Source organism: Choloepus didactylus, chromosome 6 (assembly GCF_015220235.1).
Source record: "Choloepus didactylus isolate mChoDid1 chromosome 6, mChoDid1.pri, whole genome shotgun sequence".
Taxonomy (NCBI): Eukaryota; Metazoa; Chordata; class Mammalia; order Pilosa; family Megalonychidae; genus Choloepus; species Choloepus didactylus.
Window position 1 is genome coordinate 109,499,670 of NC_051312.1, and position 18,719 is coordinate 109,518,388.

At 45.7% G+C, this 18,719-nt stretch overlaps 1 protein-coding gene across 2 annotated transcripts in view; it reads right to left on the reverse strand.

The window, feature by feature from the left end:
• VSTM5 (V-set and transmembrane domain containing 5) overlaps positions 1 to 18,499 on the reverse strand; it is a 29,183-nt gene extending 10,684 nt beyond the window's left edge. For both annotated transcript variants that reach the window (XR_005217536.1, XM_037841133.1), the window contains exon 1: positions 18,336 to 18,499. Coding sequence is in view for 1 of the 2 variants with exons in the window: in XM_037841133.1 (XP_037697061.1) it covers positions 18,336 to 18,426 (91 nt within the window). In the remaining variant the exon portion in view is untranslated. The remainder of the gene's footprint in view (positions 1 to 18,335) is intronic.
• Positions 18,500 to 18,719: the final 220 nt, after the last annotated feature.

Here is an 18,719-nt window from a genome sequence, read left to right on the forward strand (position 1 = left end):
AGTAGTGATTACTGTAAGATTTGGAGGACCATATTTAGAACTAGTGATGACAAAGCTTTATCATAACCTCTGAAAAACAAATAACAACCCAAGTGTCTCAGATGTTGACATAGCTGGAAACTGGCCAACTGTCCTTGCTATTTTCAGTATTTTGTCTTGACCAGAAAAAACCACTTAATCATACAAACTAACCAGGTATTTAACTAAGTCTTAAGAACAAAAAGTTCCTCCTTCTGTCAATCTACCATATATAATTAGGAGTAAATGGTTTATAGTAGAGATGGAAAATTAACAGTTCTAAGGATCTTGAAGGCAAACTGCTTGTCAATTGTTAAGAAAGTTGAATTAATGAGTCACTAGAACCATTGCTAAAATCATTCCAGAACAAATCCAGAGAAACTTTGTGACTAGACCAATATTTAGATATGGCTCAAAAGTTCTACTCAAGGAAGTTGGTTCAATAAATCAAATTTTACTTATAAAATGGGTGCCAGGCAGTTGTTAACAAGAATGAGTTTTGTATAGAAATGAAAAAAATGCCCCTATGTTACTAAATTAAAAAGTAAATTATAAAGCAGCATAATATGTCACAGTTGTATAAATACGCACTAGTATGTACATATTATATATAGAAAACTTTCAGAGTAATCAATACTAAACTGTTAACATGTTACCCTTCAGAGATTGGGTGACAAGGGAATTTTCTTTTCCAAGCTATACATTTACATAATTCTGAATTTCTCAAATTAAAAAAAAAAAATCTTATTTTAGTAACATATACAATCTAAAACTTCCTCCTTTAATCCCATTCAGATACATAAGTGGTCTCACAGTTATTTTTTAATTGATAATAAAAAATAAAATTTATTTTTAAAAGCTCATTAAGTTCTGATTAGACCAAGAACTCTGGTAGGCAAGGTTTCAAAAAAACTCTAAAGTTTAAAAGTTTACCTTGTTTTTCATCTTCCCTTGAATTTTAAGTGAAGAGCAGAGTGTCTACTCCTCTCCCAGATTAGATGGAGATGCCTCCCTTAAGGAACAAGTCACAGAACTGAAGATTTTAGCAGGACAGAAGTCACTGGAACTTGAACCATGGGACTCCCTGAAAGCCTGATTCCCTGGAGCTGGTGAGACCCTCTGGGAACTAATCAGACAGTTTGTGGAGGGAAAGAACTAGGCAGATGAAAGCACCTACTGAGCTGAGCAATGGGCTGGAATATCACACTCAGAATGGTTACTATTCATTTTCTTACAAATAAATTACATAGGTGGGGCTTTGCTGTTTTAAAAAATTGATTAGTTAAGAAGAGGGACATATTTCCTAAAATCACAATAAAGGTCAGTATTAGTCAAATAACAATTATGGTGGACAAGAACATCAACCAATGGTGAGACATATATTGCCCATGTGCTCCCTGAGTTTAGGGAGTCATGGAGGATACACTTGAATCAAGATAACTCATTTTCACCTCACTTCTCTGGAAAGCCACTTATCCAGCAAATGTCTCATCCCTGGAGGTGCAGAGGCAGCCAGCTCCAGGCATAAGCTGAGGAAGGAGGAGCGCCCTTCTTCCCTTAACTCTTTGGCTCCCTGACACATCTCTTCTGGGTCAAGAGTTTTAGTGGGGACTTCCCACTAGTCCCTGAACCCAGCACCACGCGGGCCACATCTTCCCAAACAGCAGGGCGCTGGCCTGGTGCAAATTATATTATTATCCTCATTTTACAGACGAATACATTGAAGGTCATTAAGGTTAGTAATTTGCCCAAAGTCACAGTAATGGGCTGAGCAGAGTCAAATCACAGGCAACTGGCACTTTTCACCATCGTGATAATGGAGTCAGGAAGGAGGAAGATATGCAATTAAGCAGGGGAATAAATAATAGAATATTAAAAGCGTGGGAAAGGGAGGAAGCCCAAGCGTGGCTGAGAACAGTAAGCAGATCGCGGGTGGGGTGGGGATGGGGCAGAACAAACCAGGGGTTACCCGAAGGAGTGACAACTTTATCCCTCAGGCATTGAGAAGCCAGGATGGCATGCAAATAGAGGCACGGCATGGTCCCCATTGGGTTTCCGGAAGGGCAGCCTGGCAGCAGAGTTCATTATGCTATCACTCACATAACATCACTTACGCCCGCCATACGTGCTGTCCTCCTGTGCACCCTCGGGAGAACGGGCCTGGGGCCCAAACAGGCGGAATCAGCCTGAGGCGCTGGGTGTGGCCGAGCCCTAGTCACCTGTCTTCACCTGGCCCACCAGGACCCACCTGGGCCAGCCTCCACCTGAACTGCTAAGAGGCAGCAGGAAGTGCGCATGCGCCCACTAGGTGGTGCCGGTGAGATCATCGCCAGGAGGACCCCCGCACCCCTCACCCCCACCCCCACCCTGGCGCCCACCACAGGGCCTGGCACTTTGTGGGTGCTCCAAAAATACGCATATGAAGGACTGAATAAAAACATGCATTCCCTGCCTGTCGAACTGTTGCCAATTTGGAAAGATCGGGAGGCGGGGATCTGTGTTGAGTTGAAGGACAACGGATCTGGCTGAGGGAGGTGCTGGCAGGACTCCTTTTTCAGCCCCAAGTCAGTCGAGAGTCGAACAGCTAGGAGGAGAAACGGCACCGGTTTAAAACGCAACTAAGATATCCATGTCCCTGTCAAACTTCTGCTTTCTTGAAACAGGTGAACCTGGAATTTCAGAAACACCTTGTGCTGTTACAGGGTGCCCTTCCCTCCTGCTTGCTCAGTTCTTGATTACTCAGAGACCAAAGCGCTCACCCCATGGGGGTTCCCCATGAATGGGAAGTCACCCAGATGTCAGCCAAACAGAAACAAAGGGACAGGGACAGGTTTAGATGGACAGGCTGGTTTCCTTCATCAGGTATCTGTATTTGTACCCCAACCTGAAAAATCACTGAAAAGTAACAGTAGCCACCACTTCTATTGGTAACTCCTATCAGGTACAGGATGTTACACACACATCATCACAGCCCAGCAAAACTGGGAAAGCTGAGTGACTTGCCTGTTATCAGACTGGCAAAGATAAAAAAGTTTGATAGTATACCCTGTTGCTAGGAGTATGCAGAAGCTACAAATACTACTGTGGTGGTTGTAAATGGGTGTAGCCTCTTTGAAAGGTAATATGGAGAAATCTGTAAAAATCTGTAAAAAGCACATACATACCCTTTGACCCAGAAACTCCACATTTAGGAATTTATCCTACAGGTAATAATGTGTATATGTATGTAAGGATATATGTTTACGTCTAGTCATTGAAGTATAGTCGAGTTAATTGTAGTGGTGGATCTGGAGACCATCCTCATGTTCACTGGTGGGAGACTGGTTAAATAAGCTACCAATATTCAGATTTTGGAATACTACAAAGAAATTTTTAAAATGAGATAAATCTATATGTGTTGATATTAGATGATCTCAAAATATTGTTAAGTGGAAAAAAAAGCAAAGGGCATAATGGTGTGTAGAGAATGCCCCCATTAGAGTAAAATATTTATATATGTATACACACAGATATCCAATAAACACAGTTACCCATATAAATTCATAGACCATCTCTTGAAGATTACTCTCAAAATTGGAACTGGTTATCTCTGGGGAACAGACTGGGTGTCTGGGGTGGGAAGAAGCCTGACATTTGGCTTTAAACCTTTTTGAACAGTTTGAATATTTTAGCAAGTTTATGAATTACTTAAAAAATAAAAACACTGTGATCCTAAAATGGATAGAATGCATGCCAAGACTGGTTTGGAGCCCCAGATTTTTCACATTTGAAAATGTTAGTAATTCACATTTACACAACTGACAAGCACTACCTCAGGAGACATAAGTGAAGGAACCACACCTCTTGTGGACTACATATGACAGGCAATAATGTAAATGCTTCACAGGTAATTGCTCATTTGGTAACTATTTTACAGGAAACAGGCTTAGAGACATAAGTGCCCAAGTTCTTGGTAAGTAAAAATCAGAGCTGAGACTGGGACCCAAGTCTCTTTCACTGTACCACAGCTACCACTAACAAAATAAGGCACTTGAATCTAGAGGTGGAGTTTTACAATGCTCTTGTAAAACTCCACCTCTAAATTTGTTTCCCAAAATAGCACACTGCTCAGTGCTGGTGAAGACTTGGGAAATAGGTGTTACCAGCAGCAAGAGTCTAGACTCAGGCTGTCCAAAATGGTAGCCACTAGCCCCATCTGGCTATTAAGCACCTGAAACTGACTAGTTGGAATTGAGATGTGCTGTAAGTGTAAAAGATGCACTGGATTTTGACGACTTACTACAATACACAGAATGTAAATTATTTCATTAATAATTTGAAATATTGATTACATGTTGAAATCTCACTGTTTGGAATATACTGGATTAAATATAGTATTCAAGTTAACTTGACCTGTTTCTTTTTAAAAATTTTAATGTGGCCACTAGGAAATTTAAAATTACATATGTGGCTTGCATTTGTGGCTCACATTATATTTCTGTTGGGCAGCACTGGTTTAGACTATCACTTCTCCATCTTCTTGCAAACAAACAAAAAAATCCTGTTCTTTGGAGGTTGTTCCACCCTCTCCCCCTCCCGACAAGGTGACTTCTTGGTCCTCAGTCTTTCTTCCTCTTTCTTTAAACACTTCAGCACCTCTTTACTACTAGAACTGACATCATCTTGAGTACCTTAGACATCCCCATGGGCAATCCATTCTGTGCCCTCAGGAAAGCAGCTGGCTATCTGGCCACAGCCTTTCCTCCGTCCTGTACATTGTTCATCTTCCCATTGGCCTCATCGGTCCTTGCACTCCACTGACTCCCTCTACCTTCTTTCAATCCATCGTCCTCTCTTCCTTCCCTATCCAACCTAAGTTCCTTGGTCCATTACGGCCTAAACACTCTTGCCAACTTCCTTAGCCTCTATCTTTTCATTATATCTGCCTGGCAAAATCCTAGCCCTGTATCATTAACTATACTTTTCCTTGCCTGTACCTGAGTAACCAACACTGCAGGAGAACATCCCATAGCAGATGCTCTCCAGATCAAAAAGGAAACACATTGTTTCCACTGTAAATTCATGGTCACCGAATTCAAGAGGGCTTTCCATACTCCCAGACAATCTTACTAAGTTTTTCTGATAAATGTACTCTTTCTTTTTCCACATAACTGTTACAAGTTCCCTCCAATCTCTCTGAACCTCCAAATTCCTCCTCAGTATCAGCAGATGACCTTCCCCTCCTGGGGCACTGCTGACCACCCCCTCCTGTTTGAAACAAGCTCTGTGATTCTAGGCCACCATATTGGTCTGGTGTGCTTCCCATCTCTCTGGCTGCTCCTTCTCAGCCACCTTTGTAGGTTCATCCTCTTTGATCTATCTTTAAATGCTGGAGTTCTCTGAGGCTTGGTCATTATCACCCTCATGCTTAAAACCCTTGTTTGGCTCCCCAATGATCTAGGAATAACTCAAAACTCCTTCAATGGCTTGACTGGTCAGGTTTGGTTTGGCCACTGCCTACCTCTCAGGCCTCAGCATCGTCAGTGTGCCCCTGTGCTCTGGACCCAGCAGGCTGTCCTTTCTTCAGCCCCGTGGGTTCTTCATGTTCATTCCCACCACACGGACTTTGCCTTTGCTCTTCCTTCTCTCTGCTCCCTCCCTTATTTGCCTATTAATCTTTATTCTACCTTCAGACCTCAACCATTATCTCTAATAGGAAGCCTACCCAATACACAGTCTAGGTGAGGTTTCCTCTTACATGTTCCTAAAGCACTTTTCCATCATGGTCACTATCACAGTTTGTAAGTACAAATTTACTTGTGATTATTTGATGTCTGTCGCCCCCGCAGACTAAGTTCCATGAAGCCAGGAGCTGCCTATCTGGCTCCCCACTGCAGCCCCAGAACCCTGCAGAGTACCTGGCACACAGAACAAATGTGCATTCCTACACAGTGATTTCCCCTTATATAGCTATACCTTTGGTCTGGTGGTTGGGGGGAAGAGTGGGGAGCCCAGGTCTGTGCCAAACTGAGCCCAGGATCAGGGGTTATGACCATACAGTCAGGTCTGGTGTTATTCTTAAGGCTCAATTTGGCTCCTTTGTCCTGTCTGAAATATATATGTGGTCTCCCATCTGAACTGTCCTTTACACACACACACATACAGACTCACACATACACAGCCCAGTTCCTGAGTTTCTGGTAGATGGGGGCTACATGTAGAAAGAATTCCAACGAATCCTACCAGAGAAGCAAGGCCTTCAGAGGAAAGGAATCAAGTAGAAGTGGGTTCAAACCCTGATCTGCCATTTGTTAACCTTGTGACTTTGACAAGTGACCTCAAAGTCACTGAGCCTCTATTCCTCGTTGGTAAGACAGGGATGGCCATAGCCACCTCACAGATTTGATCTGTTGGAAGGAATAAAAAGTAACGAGTGTGTGTCAAACACCTAGCACAGTTCTGTACACCCCCGTAAATAAACAATAAATGGTAGCCATAGGACTCTATACCTGCTATGCCTAGAAGAATCCCAGGACTAATCAGAAGACAATTCATGGTGCAGTTTGTACCTTGGGCTGCTGCAAACAAACCCAAGAAATAATCTTTTTTTTCCAAACTCATGTTTACTATCTTTACTGCAACAAAACCTTTGTAGAAAAGCAATGTAAAAGCTTTTAAAAGAAAATAAAGAATGCTTCCAAACTTTTAAAATTATTAAATTAGTTATCATATCCCTGTGTAAACATGTTTTACCTCTGTATTTCTATTTTCTCAATTTAGCACATAATTATGCCTATTCTGTCTCAAAAACAAACCAAAAAGGCAGCTATATACCATAAATTGCACATCAATTGTAAATGAGGGCCATAAATTGCATGTTATTTCAAAAAAGCATACCACCAATGTGTTAAGAAGTGACATGGCTAAGTTTCTATACAAACTTTAGCTAACATTTCTAAGAAAGTAAGATACTTATTATGTTTAATATAACTTTACAATAGGGCATAAAAGTTTTTTAAAATTTAGAACTTCAATTGATTCTTTAGTAAACAGAGAGTTGTGGAAATTTAGGTTCAATTCTGTTTTAAAAAGCAGGTTTCACATAATTAATATTTACCCCAAAGTACTTTATAGGTACATATTGGAAAAAAATAATTTTTAAAATAAAGAAAGCAAGCGAAACCGCTTCTCCGACCTTCGAATGTAAACTCGGCAGGCTAAGACGACAGCTTTTCCCTCCTCCCCAGAGGCCTGCGGGACACCCAGTTCAGGCCTCGGGCACTGGCAGAGGGTGGGAGCAGAGGGTAAGACGCCAGCCAGGGAAGGCCCGGGACCAGAATACCCAGGTCCTGGTCTTGGCCGCACCGCGGCCTGGCTGGGTGACTGCGGAGACAGATCCCTTCACCTCTCTGAGCTGCCATTTCCTCATGTATAATTAGGGATCATCAGGGATTGGTGTCAATGATTCAAATAAAAACATTTATCGCGCACCAACTGCACGTCTCACGGCTCGTAAGGAAGTGGGTCATTACTTAACTCTACAGCCCTCCCCAGCTCTGCCGAAAGGCCTCATACAAGCCCCTTCAGAGAGGGCCTGGTGAACCCACAAGCCCACAGCTGATTGGACCCACCTGGGCCATCTGATCGGAGCGGGGCCAATCAGATTCTCTTTCCTGAGAGTCTGGAATTGGGACGCAGAGACGCCTTAGGCCAGTAGAGAGAGGGGATGCTGCTGAGGTGGAGAAAGGCGGTGAAGTGTGAGAGGCGGCTCACGTGGCCCCAGGGACTTCCGGAGAGTCTCAGGTTGGCCCCAGGGACTTCCGGAGGTAGGGCCTGCTGTGATGCCGGATGGCTTCCCGGATACTGCTTCCAGTCCTGAGGTGGAATACCTGACTCTTCTGTCCTTAGCAGGTACCTCTATTTCCCTTTAAAGGTACTTTCCCTTGGGTGGCTCCTGTTCCTTACAAGTTCCTTAACCTCTCTGAATCTTTTTTTTCATCTGTGAAGTGGGTATTTTGTAACACCTACTTTGCATGATTGTGAAGATTCAGTGTCTGGCACAGTAAGTGCTCACTGTAAGGTGGGTTAAAAACATATATTATTATAGTCCACCAGTACTCGCTTGAGAAATTGGTACAGTGTTATGATCAGGGGCCTGGTAGGACAAGGCTGGGAGCCGGAGACTACAGAGTGAGGATGGAATCTAAGGCACAGCCCACCCAGACCTGCTCTCTCTTCACACGGCTCCCACCCTTTTTGTCAGCCCTTCTGTGCATTTGTTTGCAGGAGTAGCTGCTCTCAGATATCTAGATTTACAAACTGGAAAGGACTGAATTAGCTAATCTGGTTGTTTTCAAATCATGATTGAACATCAGAATATTTGGGGAAGCTTTTAAAAATCCTACCCCAGATCAATGAATTCAGAATCTTTGCGGGTGGAAACAAGGCCTCTGTGTTTTTTAAAACTCCCCTTGTGATTGCAATATGTAGCCAAGATTGACAGCCACTGAGCTAAAACACACTAAAATGTTAGCAGCTGAAAACCATTTATTATAATCCCTGTCACAAGGAGTACTTTAACAAAGCCTAAAACCAAAGGAATGAAGGACCTCTGTGTGAAAGGAATGTTTGAGGCACCTGTGATGGCCTGTCTCACAGAGATAGGACTCTCTGGCATCCTTCAGATTTTATTGTATCTGATCTTGTTGTGAGTGATGCTTTGGGGTTTGTCCCCTCCATGCTCTCCAATGCTATAATGCAGAGGTTCTCAATATTTAGCATGCATCAGAATCATCTGGAGGGCCTGTTAAAACAGACTGCTGGACCTCATCCCCAGAGTTTTTGTTTCAGTAGTTCTGGAGTGGGGCTGGGGAATTTGCCTTTCTAACAAGTTCCTAAGTAATGTTGCTGCTTGTGGTCTCAGCACCACACTTTTTTTAAACTTTGGCGGTAAAGATTCCCCAAGACCTTAGGGCAAAGGCTAGACTGAGGATGCTCCCAGGGTCCCCACAGGCCAGGACCACTGTTCTTCTCCAACACTGCTGACACCATTTCTGTCAGGCAGGGGACCAGGCTCTGGTGCAGAATTTTTCTTGGAGAAGGGAAGACATGAGACACATTATCATAGCCTTCAAGTCATTGCCAGAATGAGGACCGATGGGTAAAGAGTGAAAGGAGACAGAGTCTGGTAAACAAAATTGAGGCAGTGTGTGTATAAAGGATACATTCATGGATTCTGGAGTTAGACTTGTGTTCAAAATTTAGCTCTGCCTGCAACTGTGATCTGGGATAAATTACTTAATTTCTTTCAGCCTCAGTTACCATACTTATGAAATAAGTATACTATAATGGTGCTGTACCCCCGACCTGCAGCAGAATGAAGTTTAAATGAAACAATACTTGTAAAGAGTGTCATAATTTCTAGCACTTGGTGATCGCTCAATAAATATTAGCAATTATCAGTCAGAATTCTTTGAAGATGCTGACTAAAGTAGTGAGCTCCCTATCCCCAATGGTGTGTAAGCAGAGGCTGGAGTTGTACCAGGGATTTAAGCAGTTTATCTGGGCTAGGAACTGGAAGGTTGGGTGGAAGAGGGAAGAGGCTAGTCATTCCAACCCAAAGCACAAAGTAGATATAGAAATAGAATGAGCATTTGTAAATGTGTGATTCCATTCTGGAAGTTTTGCAAGAGACCTAGTGTAATTCCTTCAGGCATCTTTTTACCACACCTTTTCCAAGCACAAGCAAGAGCCAACCTTGCTCCTAAGTAAGCTCTCTTCTGAATGGCCACAGGCTATGGTAAAGCCGCCTGTGCCATGCTTCTAATAAGATGCTGTGCTGGTTTGAATCTATTATGTACCCCATAAAAGCCATGTTCTTTAATTCAATCTTGTGGGGGCAGACCTATTGTTGGGTGGGACCTTTTGATTAGGTGGTTTCCATGGAGATGTGACCCACCCAATTATGGGTGGGACCTTTTGATTGGATTATATCCATGGAGATGTGACCCTGCCCATTCAAGGTGGGTCTTAATTAGTTTACTGGAGTCCTTAAGAGAGCTCAGGGAGAGAGAGAGAGCTCAGAGCCTACACGGACCCAGATGCTTGGAGATGCAGACAGAAAGATGTTTGGAGATGCTAAGCTAAGAGATGAAGCCCAGAGTTTGTGCCAAAGAACCTAAGTGAGAACCCGCAGATGCTTGAAGAGAAAGCCACTGGAATCAGAAGCTGAAAGCAATGCAACCCAGGAGCAAAGGACCAGCAGATGCCAGTCACGTGCCTTCCAAGCTGACAGAGGTGTTCCAGACATCATCGGCCTTTCTTCAGTGAAGGTATCCTCTTGTTGATGACTTAGTCTGGACACCTTTATGGCCTTAAAACTGTAAATTTGTAACCTAATAAATCCCCTTTGTAAAAGCTAATCCTTTTCTCATATATTGCATTTCTGCAGCTTTAGCAAAATGAAATAGATGCCAAAGATACCAAGGGAATCAGGTGTGGTAGAGGCTGTTACCTTGTCTGCACAACCTCAGGGCAGAGGAGTGGGGAGCTGGCCAGGTCATGCACTCTTGTAATCTGAGTCTGACACAGGCAGCCAGGCTCTGACTATCTCTTTGCCCTCTGGAACCTGGGCTGCATGCAGGACTTAAGGCCAGGCCTGGACCTGTGGCCTGTCTGGGGAACTGGAAGGAGAGCTCTTCCTTGGATGCCCTGAAGTAAATGTGTGATGAACAGGAGAAAGTAAATAATGAAGTTGGGTGATGTAGGGGATTGAATCATGCCCCCCACAAAAGACATGTTCAAGTCCTAACCCCTGGGCCTGTCAGTGTGAACCCATTTGTAAATAGGACCTCTGGAGATGTTATCAGTTAAGCTGTGGCCAGTTGAAGGAGGGCAGGCCTTAGCCCACTATGGCTGAAATCCTTATGAGCAAAGGAAATTGGATGTGGAAGGTAATCCAGAGGAGGAAACATAAGGAGATAGGTTGCTGTGTAACAGAAGATTGCTGGAATGTCACCACCAGGATGCTACAGACTTGGGAGAAAGCATGGCCTTGCTCACACCTTGAGTTTCGACTTCCAGCCTTCAAAATTATGAGAAAAATGAATTCATGTTGTTTAAGGCAGCCAGTCAGTGGTATCTGTTATAGCAGCCCTGGCCAACTAAGACCTCTGAGTAATTCTTTTCAGAGGACTTTACAGGATGCCTGAAGGCACTTGGAAGAGGAGTATAGAGTGATCAAAAGATAACTCAGGAACACACATGATTGGGTATCAAACTTCATAGTACAAAGCTCCCCCTTTAAAGGGACTAATGGGCCAATTCCTCTTCATCCTTTCTGAAAGAAGGGAGTCAACTCCGTCTCTGTGTTCATGCAAAAGAAAGTTTTATTCTACCCATTCCTACAGGTTTTTATAGCATCCAAGGTAGTCTCCTATGTGACTGTTTTCAGGTATTTCAGGGAGGGTACATTTTTTCTAAAGCCATAAGGTATGATTGCATGTCTCTGATCTCAAGGGACAATCTCTTTGGGGCTAGACTGGAGACAGCAGGAGCAGGAGACAGGAGCACAGAAGGAGCCCAGCTATGTCCTTATCTAAATTGGTGCCTGCCTTCAGGCATGCAAAGCTTTGGCCTTCTCCCATCCTGGTGCCCGCCTTCAGGCACACAATGCTTAGGAGGCGGCCTCCCTGTATAACCTGTCAAGCCAGGGAACCTTCCGTGTCTCCACAATCCTTTATGTCTTAAATATCACTTTTTCCAGGAAGCCTTCCCCAGTTCCTTAACACTGGGTTAGGGACCCCAGTTCTGTTTTCCCATAGTTCCTTGTTCCTCTCCATCAATGCACTATGACCCTGTATTCTAATTCCTCTTGATTAATGATTCATCCTCCTAGATCAACTTTCAGCTATGTGAGCTCAGGGGCTGCTTCCTTCTTATTCACCATTGAATCCCCAGGGCCTAGCACTGTGTTGAATGAATGAATGAATGCATGGTCTTAGGCAAGTCCCTCAATCTCTCTCAGTTTGTTTCCTCATCTGTAAAGTGGGGAATAATAACACCTATTTGCATGATTACTGCAGATAAATGGAAAACAGCTGCTACAGTGCCTGACACCAAGGTCAGTGTTGCTGTCATGTATTATTATTAATGTAATCATTATTGTTATATTAATTAAAATTATATTATTAATTATTAAAATCAGGAGACACTGGCTTTTCTTTTCAGTTGGGCAGAGGCTATTAGTGATCTTTCTAAAGCATGCTGGCCCTGTCTCCCTGACACTGAAAGACCTCAATGATGTGGTTCCTACTGTCTTTTCAATCCCCATCTCCCACCACTCCTCCCTACCCCCCAATTCCAGTTGCACCAAACTCTGGCTCACTCCCCAAACATGCCCAGCTCTGATTCAGGACCTTTAGCCACTCTCCCTCAGCTCAGATCACTCCCTGCCCTTTCCCACGTGTCAACGTTCTGCTAAGTCTTCAAGGCCCATTAGAAGTACCACCTCTGTCAGGCCCCAGTAGGCTCCCACAGCCTGTTTCATAGCCTGCCTATTTCATAGCCTGCCTTGTTAGAAGAGTGACTGCTCATCTCACCTGGTAGAAGGAGGGGAGTGGGTTCCTTGTTGTGTTTTGTTCTGAATCATGAGCACATAGTAGTGTGTGACATGAGGGATAGGTCATTCAACCCAGGGCTGTAGAACTGAATTGACAGGTCTGCTGACATAAAGGAACAAGTTCTGGTTTAAGATTCTCTGAAATCCCATCCTAAAGTTAAATGGATGGTATGGTTGATGGGGGTGGGGAGGGGAGGAAAGAGCAGACAGGTGAACTCTTCTAGGCATTGGCTTCCAGAAGGAATGTCTTCCAGCTCCACTGTGAGCCTGGGAACAGGGATATTTTGTGAGCCCCACTTTATAGAAGGGCAAACAAAGAAGCCTTATGTTAGGTCTGGCCACTTCCTGGTGTTGAGGGACCCACCTTCCTTGCCTAATTCTCTGGCACTAGTGTAAGGGTCTGTCAGAGGAACTATGCAGTATCTTCCATTCAAGATCCAAGATCTTCCCAAGCTTCATTCCCTTAATAGATGACTTGTCAGATTTAATATTTAAGAAATTGGCAAGAGAAATACTTGATTTAACTAAAGAATGGTTACCCCTCTGACTGGCTCACAGAAAGAGAAGGTGCCTGTACTCATTATTCCCCACTGCTCAGAACTTTCTTCCTTCCTGCTCACCTGACTACCTTCTACTTGGCCTTCAAGTCTTCTTCAAGAAGTCTCCTTCCAACTTCAAACTAAGCTAAATGCCTGTCTCTGTGTTCTGATGGCATCTGGCACTAAAATAATCTGTTTAGGAACCTGAGTTCCCCTCTGGACTATGACTCCCCAAGTGCAGGGACTGTGCTGTGTATCCCCAGCTCCTGGCATGGGGCCTAGCATATAGGTGCTCACGGGCTATTGACTGAGCCGAAGCAAACTTCAAAGCAAAGCAAGCTTGTCTCCTGACCTCAAGCTGGTGGGAAAGTACTACAGGTTTGTCAGGATAAAAGCACAAAATAAGACGTAAGAGACTCTACTGCACCATAGTGGGTGTTATGAGAACAGAAAATAGAAGAGAGGTGCACCACTTTCTAACAGGCTCTTTCCATGGGAGGAGAGTAATGGAAGGGACTTGGAAATTGTCTAGTCCAGCCACAGATTAGAATCACCTGAGGAGTTTAAAAATGGAACAAAACAGTACCTCAGAGGTGTTGATTTAATTGTCTGAGGTAGGACACAGGCATCTGTAGTATTTTATAAGCTCCCCGGGTGGTTCTTATGTGCACCCAGGGGAGAGAACAAGTAGATTAGCCCTGTATGCTCAGAGAAGGAAGCTGACTTCTCATTTGGCACTTAAAACCCTTTTCCTTTGCCAGCTGAAGATTCTCCACAGTTATGGGTTGAATTGTGTCCCCCATAAAGGCATGTTCCAGTCCTAATCCCTAGTCCCGTGAATATGATCTTATTTGGAAACAGGGCCATTTCAGATGGAATTAGTTAAGTTAAAGTGAGGCCAAACTGGATTAGGATGGGCCCTAATCCAATACAACTGGTGTCCTTATAAGAAGAGGAAATTTGGATGCCAACAGACACTGGGAGGAGAATGCCATGTGAGGACTGAGGCAGAGACGAGCCCAAGGGTTGCTGGCAAACACCAGAAACTAGGAAAAGGCAAGGAAGCATTCTCTCTTAAAGATTTTCAACTTCTAGCCTGCCGGGCTGTGAGACAATAAATCTCTGTTGTTTTAAGCCACCCAATTTGTGGTACTTTGCTACGACAGCCCTAGGAAACGAAGAGACCCAGGAAGCCACAGAGCATGCTGGGCTCCTCTGGGTCAGCATGGCACAAACCCAAGCTCCCTCCCAGGGTGCTCAGCAGTGGGACTGGCTGAACTTGTGAACAAGAATGTTCTGTGCTCCCTTTACGGTCCAGAGGGTCATTTCCCCTTTGCCCACAGGGCTGACCGGTGCCTTCCCAGTCCAGCAAATCAGTTACAGGAGAGTTAGTTTCCAACTTTGAACTTGCCAATCCCACCCCACCCCTCCTATTTCTGCTGGATAAGCAAGTACTCTCCTACCCCAAGCCTGTTTCCAGGGAAAGCCCAGGTTCAGGGAGACCAGGGTCATGAATGCACAAGCTCTGAGGGATCAGTGTCGATGGGGTCTCTGAGAGCAGCAGTGGCCAAGTTCCCAGTTGGTATATGCTAGGGCAACACTCCCCTTCCTTTTTGTTGTTAGCATATCCAGGCACTGCCAGGCACCAGGAGAAACAGTGCACCTATTTTTGGAGTACCTGCTATATACCTGGAATTTTCTTCTTCATCTTGTCCTGCTGTACACACTCATTTTCAACACTCAACCTCACCTTCTCCTTGAAGCCCTTCCTGACTCCCCAACTAGGATGCCTCCATTCCTCCAGCTTCCCAGTGACTGGCAGAAGCAACACATCCTCTCTGGAAGAACTCAACTTCAATCCAGGCCAATAGAGATGGTGATGAAGCTACTGATTCCTAACAAGCTGCATCCTGATATTACATTAAAATGTAAAAAAGAAAAAGAAAAAGAAAAAAAAAAGCCTTACAGTAGATGAAGTCTGTAGTTATCATCTGTAGGTCCTGGGGATAGTGGAGAAAGGAGGGTCCTCTGGCCCCAGCCCCCACTCCCAGGCCAGCAAGGCCTGTACTCTCTGGTTGACTGACTTTACGCTTTCCTCAAGAGCTTCAATTTAATCCTTCGAGCATTTTCTGAGCACTAACCCTGGTGTCCATCTAAATTGGGAGGCTGTGGGGAGGAGGTGTGTGTGCTGGGGTCTCTGTGATCAGGGGAGGGCGTACCCATCTTCCATGTCTTTCCTCCCGTGTGCATATCATTAGCAGTGCACTTGTCACCCTCTTTCAGAGGTCTCTCTCTCCAAGAACTGAGGACTGAAAGCTAAAATATCTGTCAGTAAGAAGCTGGCAAAATAAAAAGTGGCATATTTATATGATGATATACTCCATAGCAGTTAAAGGAATGAGGAATGAGTAAGGTCTTTGCTTATCAACAGAGCTTAAAAAAAAAAAAAAAAACAAATTGGGCATAAAAAAGCTGCTGAATAACAAGTACAGCATGATTACATTTTTAAAAGCACCCAAAAAGCACATTTTTTGATGGGTGCATTTATAAGTATGCAAAACCATTTTCTGCAAGTCTGAAAGGACAGTGTGAAAAGACCACGCCTCATCTGTCTGTTTCAGCGGGGCCAGCACAGAGCCTGAGGCGCAGTGGGTGCTCAGGAGTGTATGCTGCATGGCTGCACCTGGGGCCTAGTGGGCCTTGTTCTGAGGTGGTTGGGGGCCTCAGGGGATTCTTCCACATGACTCTCTTGTCTTCTCTCCTCTCCTACCTCTGCCCCCAACTAAGCCAGAACCCATAGCTCCAATCTGGTTGAGGCAGCTCTAGGCTTGTCCACTTGCTCTCTAGACCCAGACTCAGCCCCAACACTGCTCCTCTGTTCTCCTGGGGACTGGTCAGTGAGTCACTCACAGGGGCCACCTCCTGTAGCCCCAGTCCCAACCTGGTGAGGTGGGGATGTTAAAGGATGTGGGTGTGGGTGTGTTAAGGGAAGCAACCTGCTTCTTAGAAGCTGGGGTTGGAGCAAAGGAAGCAGGCTGACCCCTGGCCCATTAACTAAACTGGTCTACTTGAGTCTTGGATCATCTGCTTCCACATGAGAGGGAGCGCTGCATACTCATTGGCCAGAAAGCTAATTTGCGGTGCTGAGAGCTAGAAAGGAAATTAGCCTGGGCACTCATGAGCATGGGGAAAGCACTTCCCACCCTGGCCTGCCGAGGGAGGCCTGCCAGCTTTCTGAGGGGACAAGCCTTGAAATCCCATTTACAGAGGAAAGGCTTCAAATGGCAGGGTGCGTGTGTGTGCATAGGGTGAGGGGTACACTTTTACTCTGACTTCAGTGTAAACGATGAACACCAGACTTTCTGGATGGAAGCTTTTGACAGGCTGAAGAGACAGAGCATGAAGGGAGCTGGTGAAGGAGGGAGGGAGGGAGGAGGCCCACTCCACATTATTAAGCTGGTCCTGAAGCACAGTTCTCCTTTAGGCAGGTATATGTCAGCAGCAGACAAGTGCTAGGGTCCTGGAGGTGAGAAAGAACCCCTCCTCCCTGGAGCTTACAGCTCTGCAGGAGACAGATATTCAACAGATAATTGTAAAACTTTTATCTGTCCTCCAGGTTTTGCACGTGCTGTCCTTTTTATCTGGGACACCCAGCATTGCCTCCGTCCCATTCTTCTGGCTGCTCCTGTCTGCTAGCTTGGGTAGGTGCAGGACCCTTGGGAGGCCTCCTTTGGTTCCCAAGTCTGGGTTCTCAGGCCTTTGTAGGGCCCCCAGAGTGGGAAGCTTTCTGCTTCTCAGGGCCTGCCACTCCAGGCTGGCACTCTTGTTTTCTTGTCTGTCTCCCTTTGAGATGTAGCTTACTGAGAGTAAGTCTGTGAACCACAGTATCCCCAGTACCCACTGCAGCCTACTCCCTGCAGACAGAGGATCAGTGAATGAGTGAATGAATGAATTACACACTGTGATGAATGGGGAGTCCCTGAAGGTCAGAGGCATCCATACTGACTTTGAGTAAGATTGGTGGCTGGAAGTGTGTTGGGTGTTTGAAAACAATAAAAAAAGGTCACTTCAATACCAAACATACCACAGCCAGCCAGAGGCACTTACTCCATCCTGGTCTTAGTGAGTTTCTGAGATTTACAGCCTCAAAGCTGGGTTTTAACAGACAGGTATAAAGGCCAAGAGTGCCAAATTGCCTGAGCTTGAATACTGGCTTCACCACTCACTGGTTGTCAACCTTGTACAAGTAACATAACCTCTCTGTGCCTCAGTTTCCTATCTGTGAAACAAGGATAAGAGTAGCACTTATTTCATTGAGTTATTCTGAGCTTAAATAATAGTCTTGTAAAGTCTGAGTAATGATGAATGCATAAGTGCTTAATAAGTGCTGGCTTTTACCATAGCCTCCACCTCCATTGGCCCCGCTCTGGTCACTGTCTAAACCTCAGTTCACCCATTGAAAAATGGGAATGATAATAAGAGCGATTCAATGAGAAAGTAAAACTGCATTATCATCTGTTGTTTGTGACCATGGAACTTTGTAGATGTCACATTCAGGTGCATCAAGGGCGGGAGATCCTAGGTCCAACTGACCCAAAGCAATTCGCACAGCGTGGGGTCAGAATTCCTACAGCCAGAAGAATTCAGATGCCCAGAACCCTTTCTCCTGGGGCGCAGGCTGCTGCGGGTTTGTCTGAATGGTCATAGAGGCCTGCAGAACTCACTGGTGACCCGGGGAAGTGCACAGGGAGATGTTGGGGCCCCACAATAGGGTGCGGAGCTGTGGGCACCTCTCTGCTACAGTCACGGTCATTCCAGGAACCAGAAGAAAAAAGTGTTGCAGAGAAGGCGGCCACTGGGCTGGGAGCAGCTAATTTCTGGACCGGCTTCCGGATCCGTTAACGCCCAGCCAAGCTGGCCGGCGGGGTGCGCAGGCGGGCACCCCGAAATGGCCTCGGGCCCCAGCCTCCACCCCTCCTGCCACGGTCTCCAGGGCATCGAGGCCACACCTGTCCCCCAAGGAAGCGGCGTGTTTCCTGCTAGCCGGGGCTCACCGCGAGCCCTCCCGCCTCCACTCTTCCCACGGGACCTGGAGGGCTAGGGCCCGGCAGCCGCGAGCCCGGGTCCCACCCGTGTCCCTTGCCCAACGCCCGGCAGCGCCGCCCGCGCCCCGCGCTTACTCTGCAGACAGCGGACTGCGGCCAGGCAGAGAGTGAAGAGTCCCAGGGAGATGCCTCGGTTCTTCTTCCTCCGGCTCAGCAGAGGCCTCATGAGCAAGCCCGCGGTGGCACGGGCGGGGCATGGGCTGCTTGGGCCGGGGCTGTGTGCTCGCCGCACCCTTCGCCCGCTGCTCTTGCCCGCCCACCTTCTTTCCTCCTCCTCCTCTTCTGGTTGCTGCAGGTTCTCGAGGGCCCTCTGCAGGAGAGCTGGTTGTATGTTGGCAGTACTCTGGTTGAACCAGTTCCCAAGAAGAGAGGGAAGGGAGGGAGAGGGAAAGAGAAAGGAATGAGAAGCACACACTCAGAGGCAAATAGTGAGCACTCTTCCTCTGTTCACACCCAGTT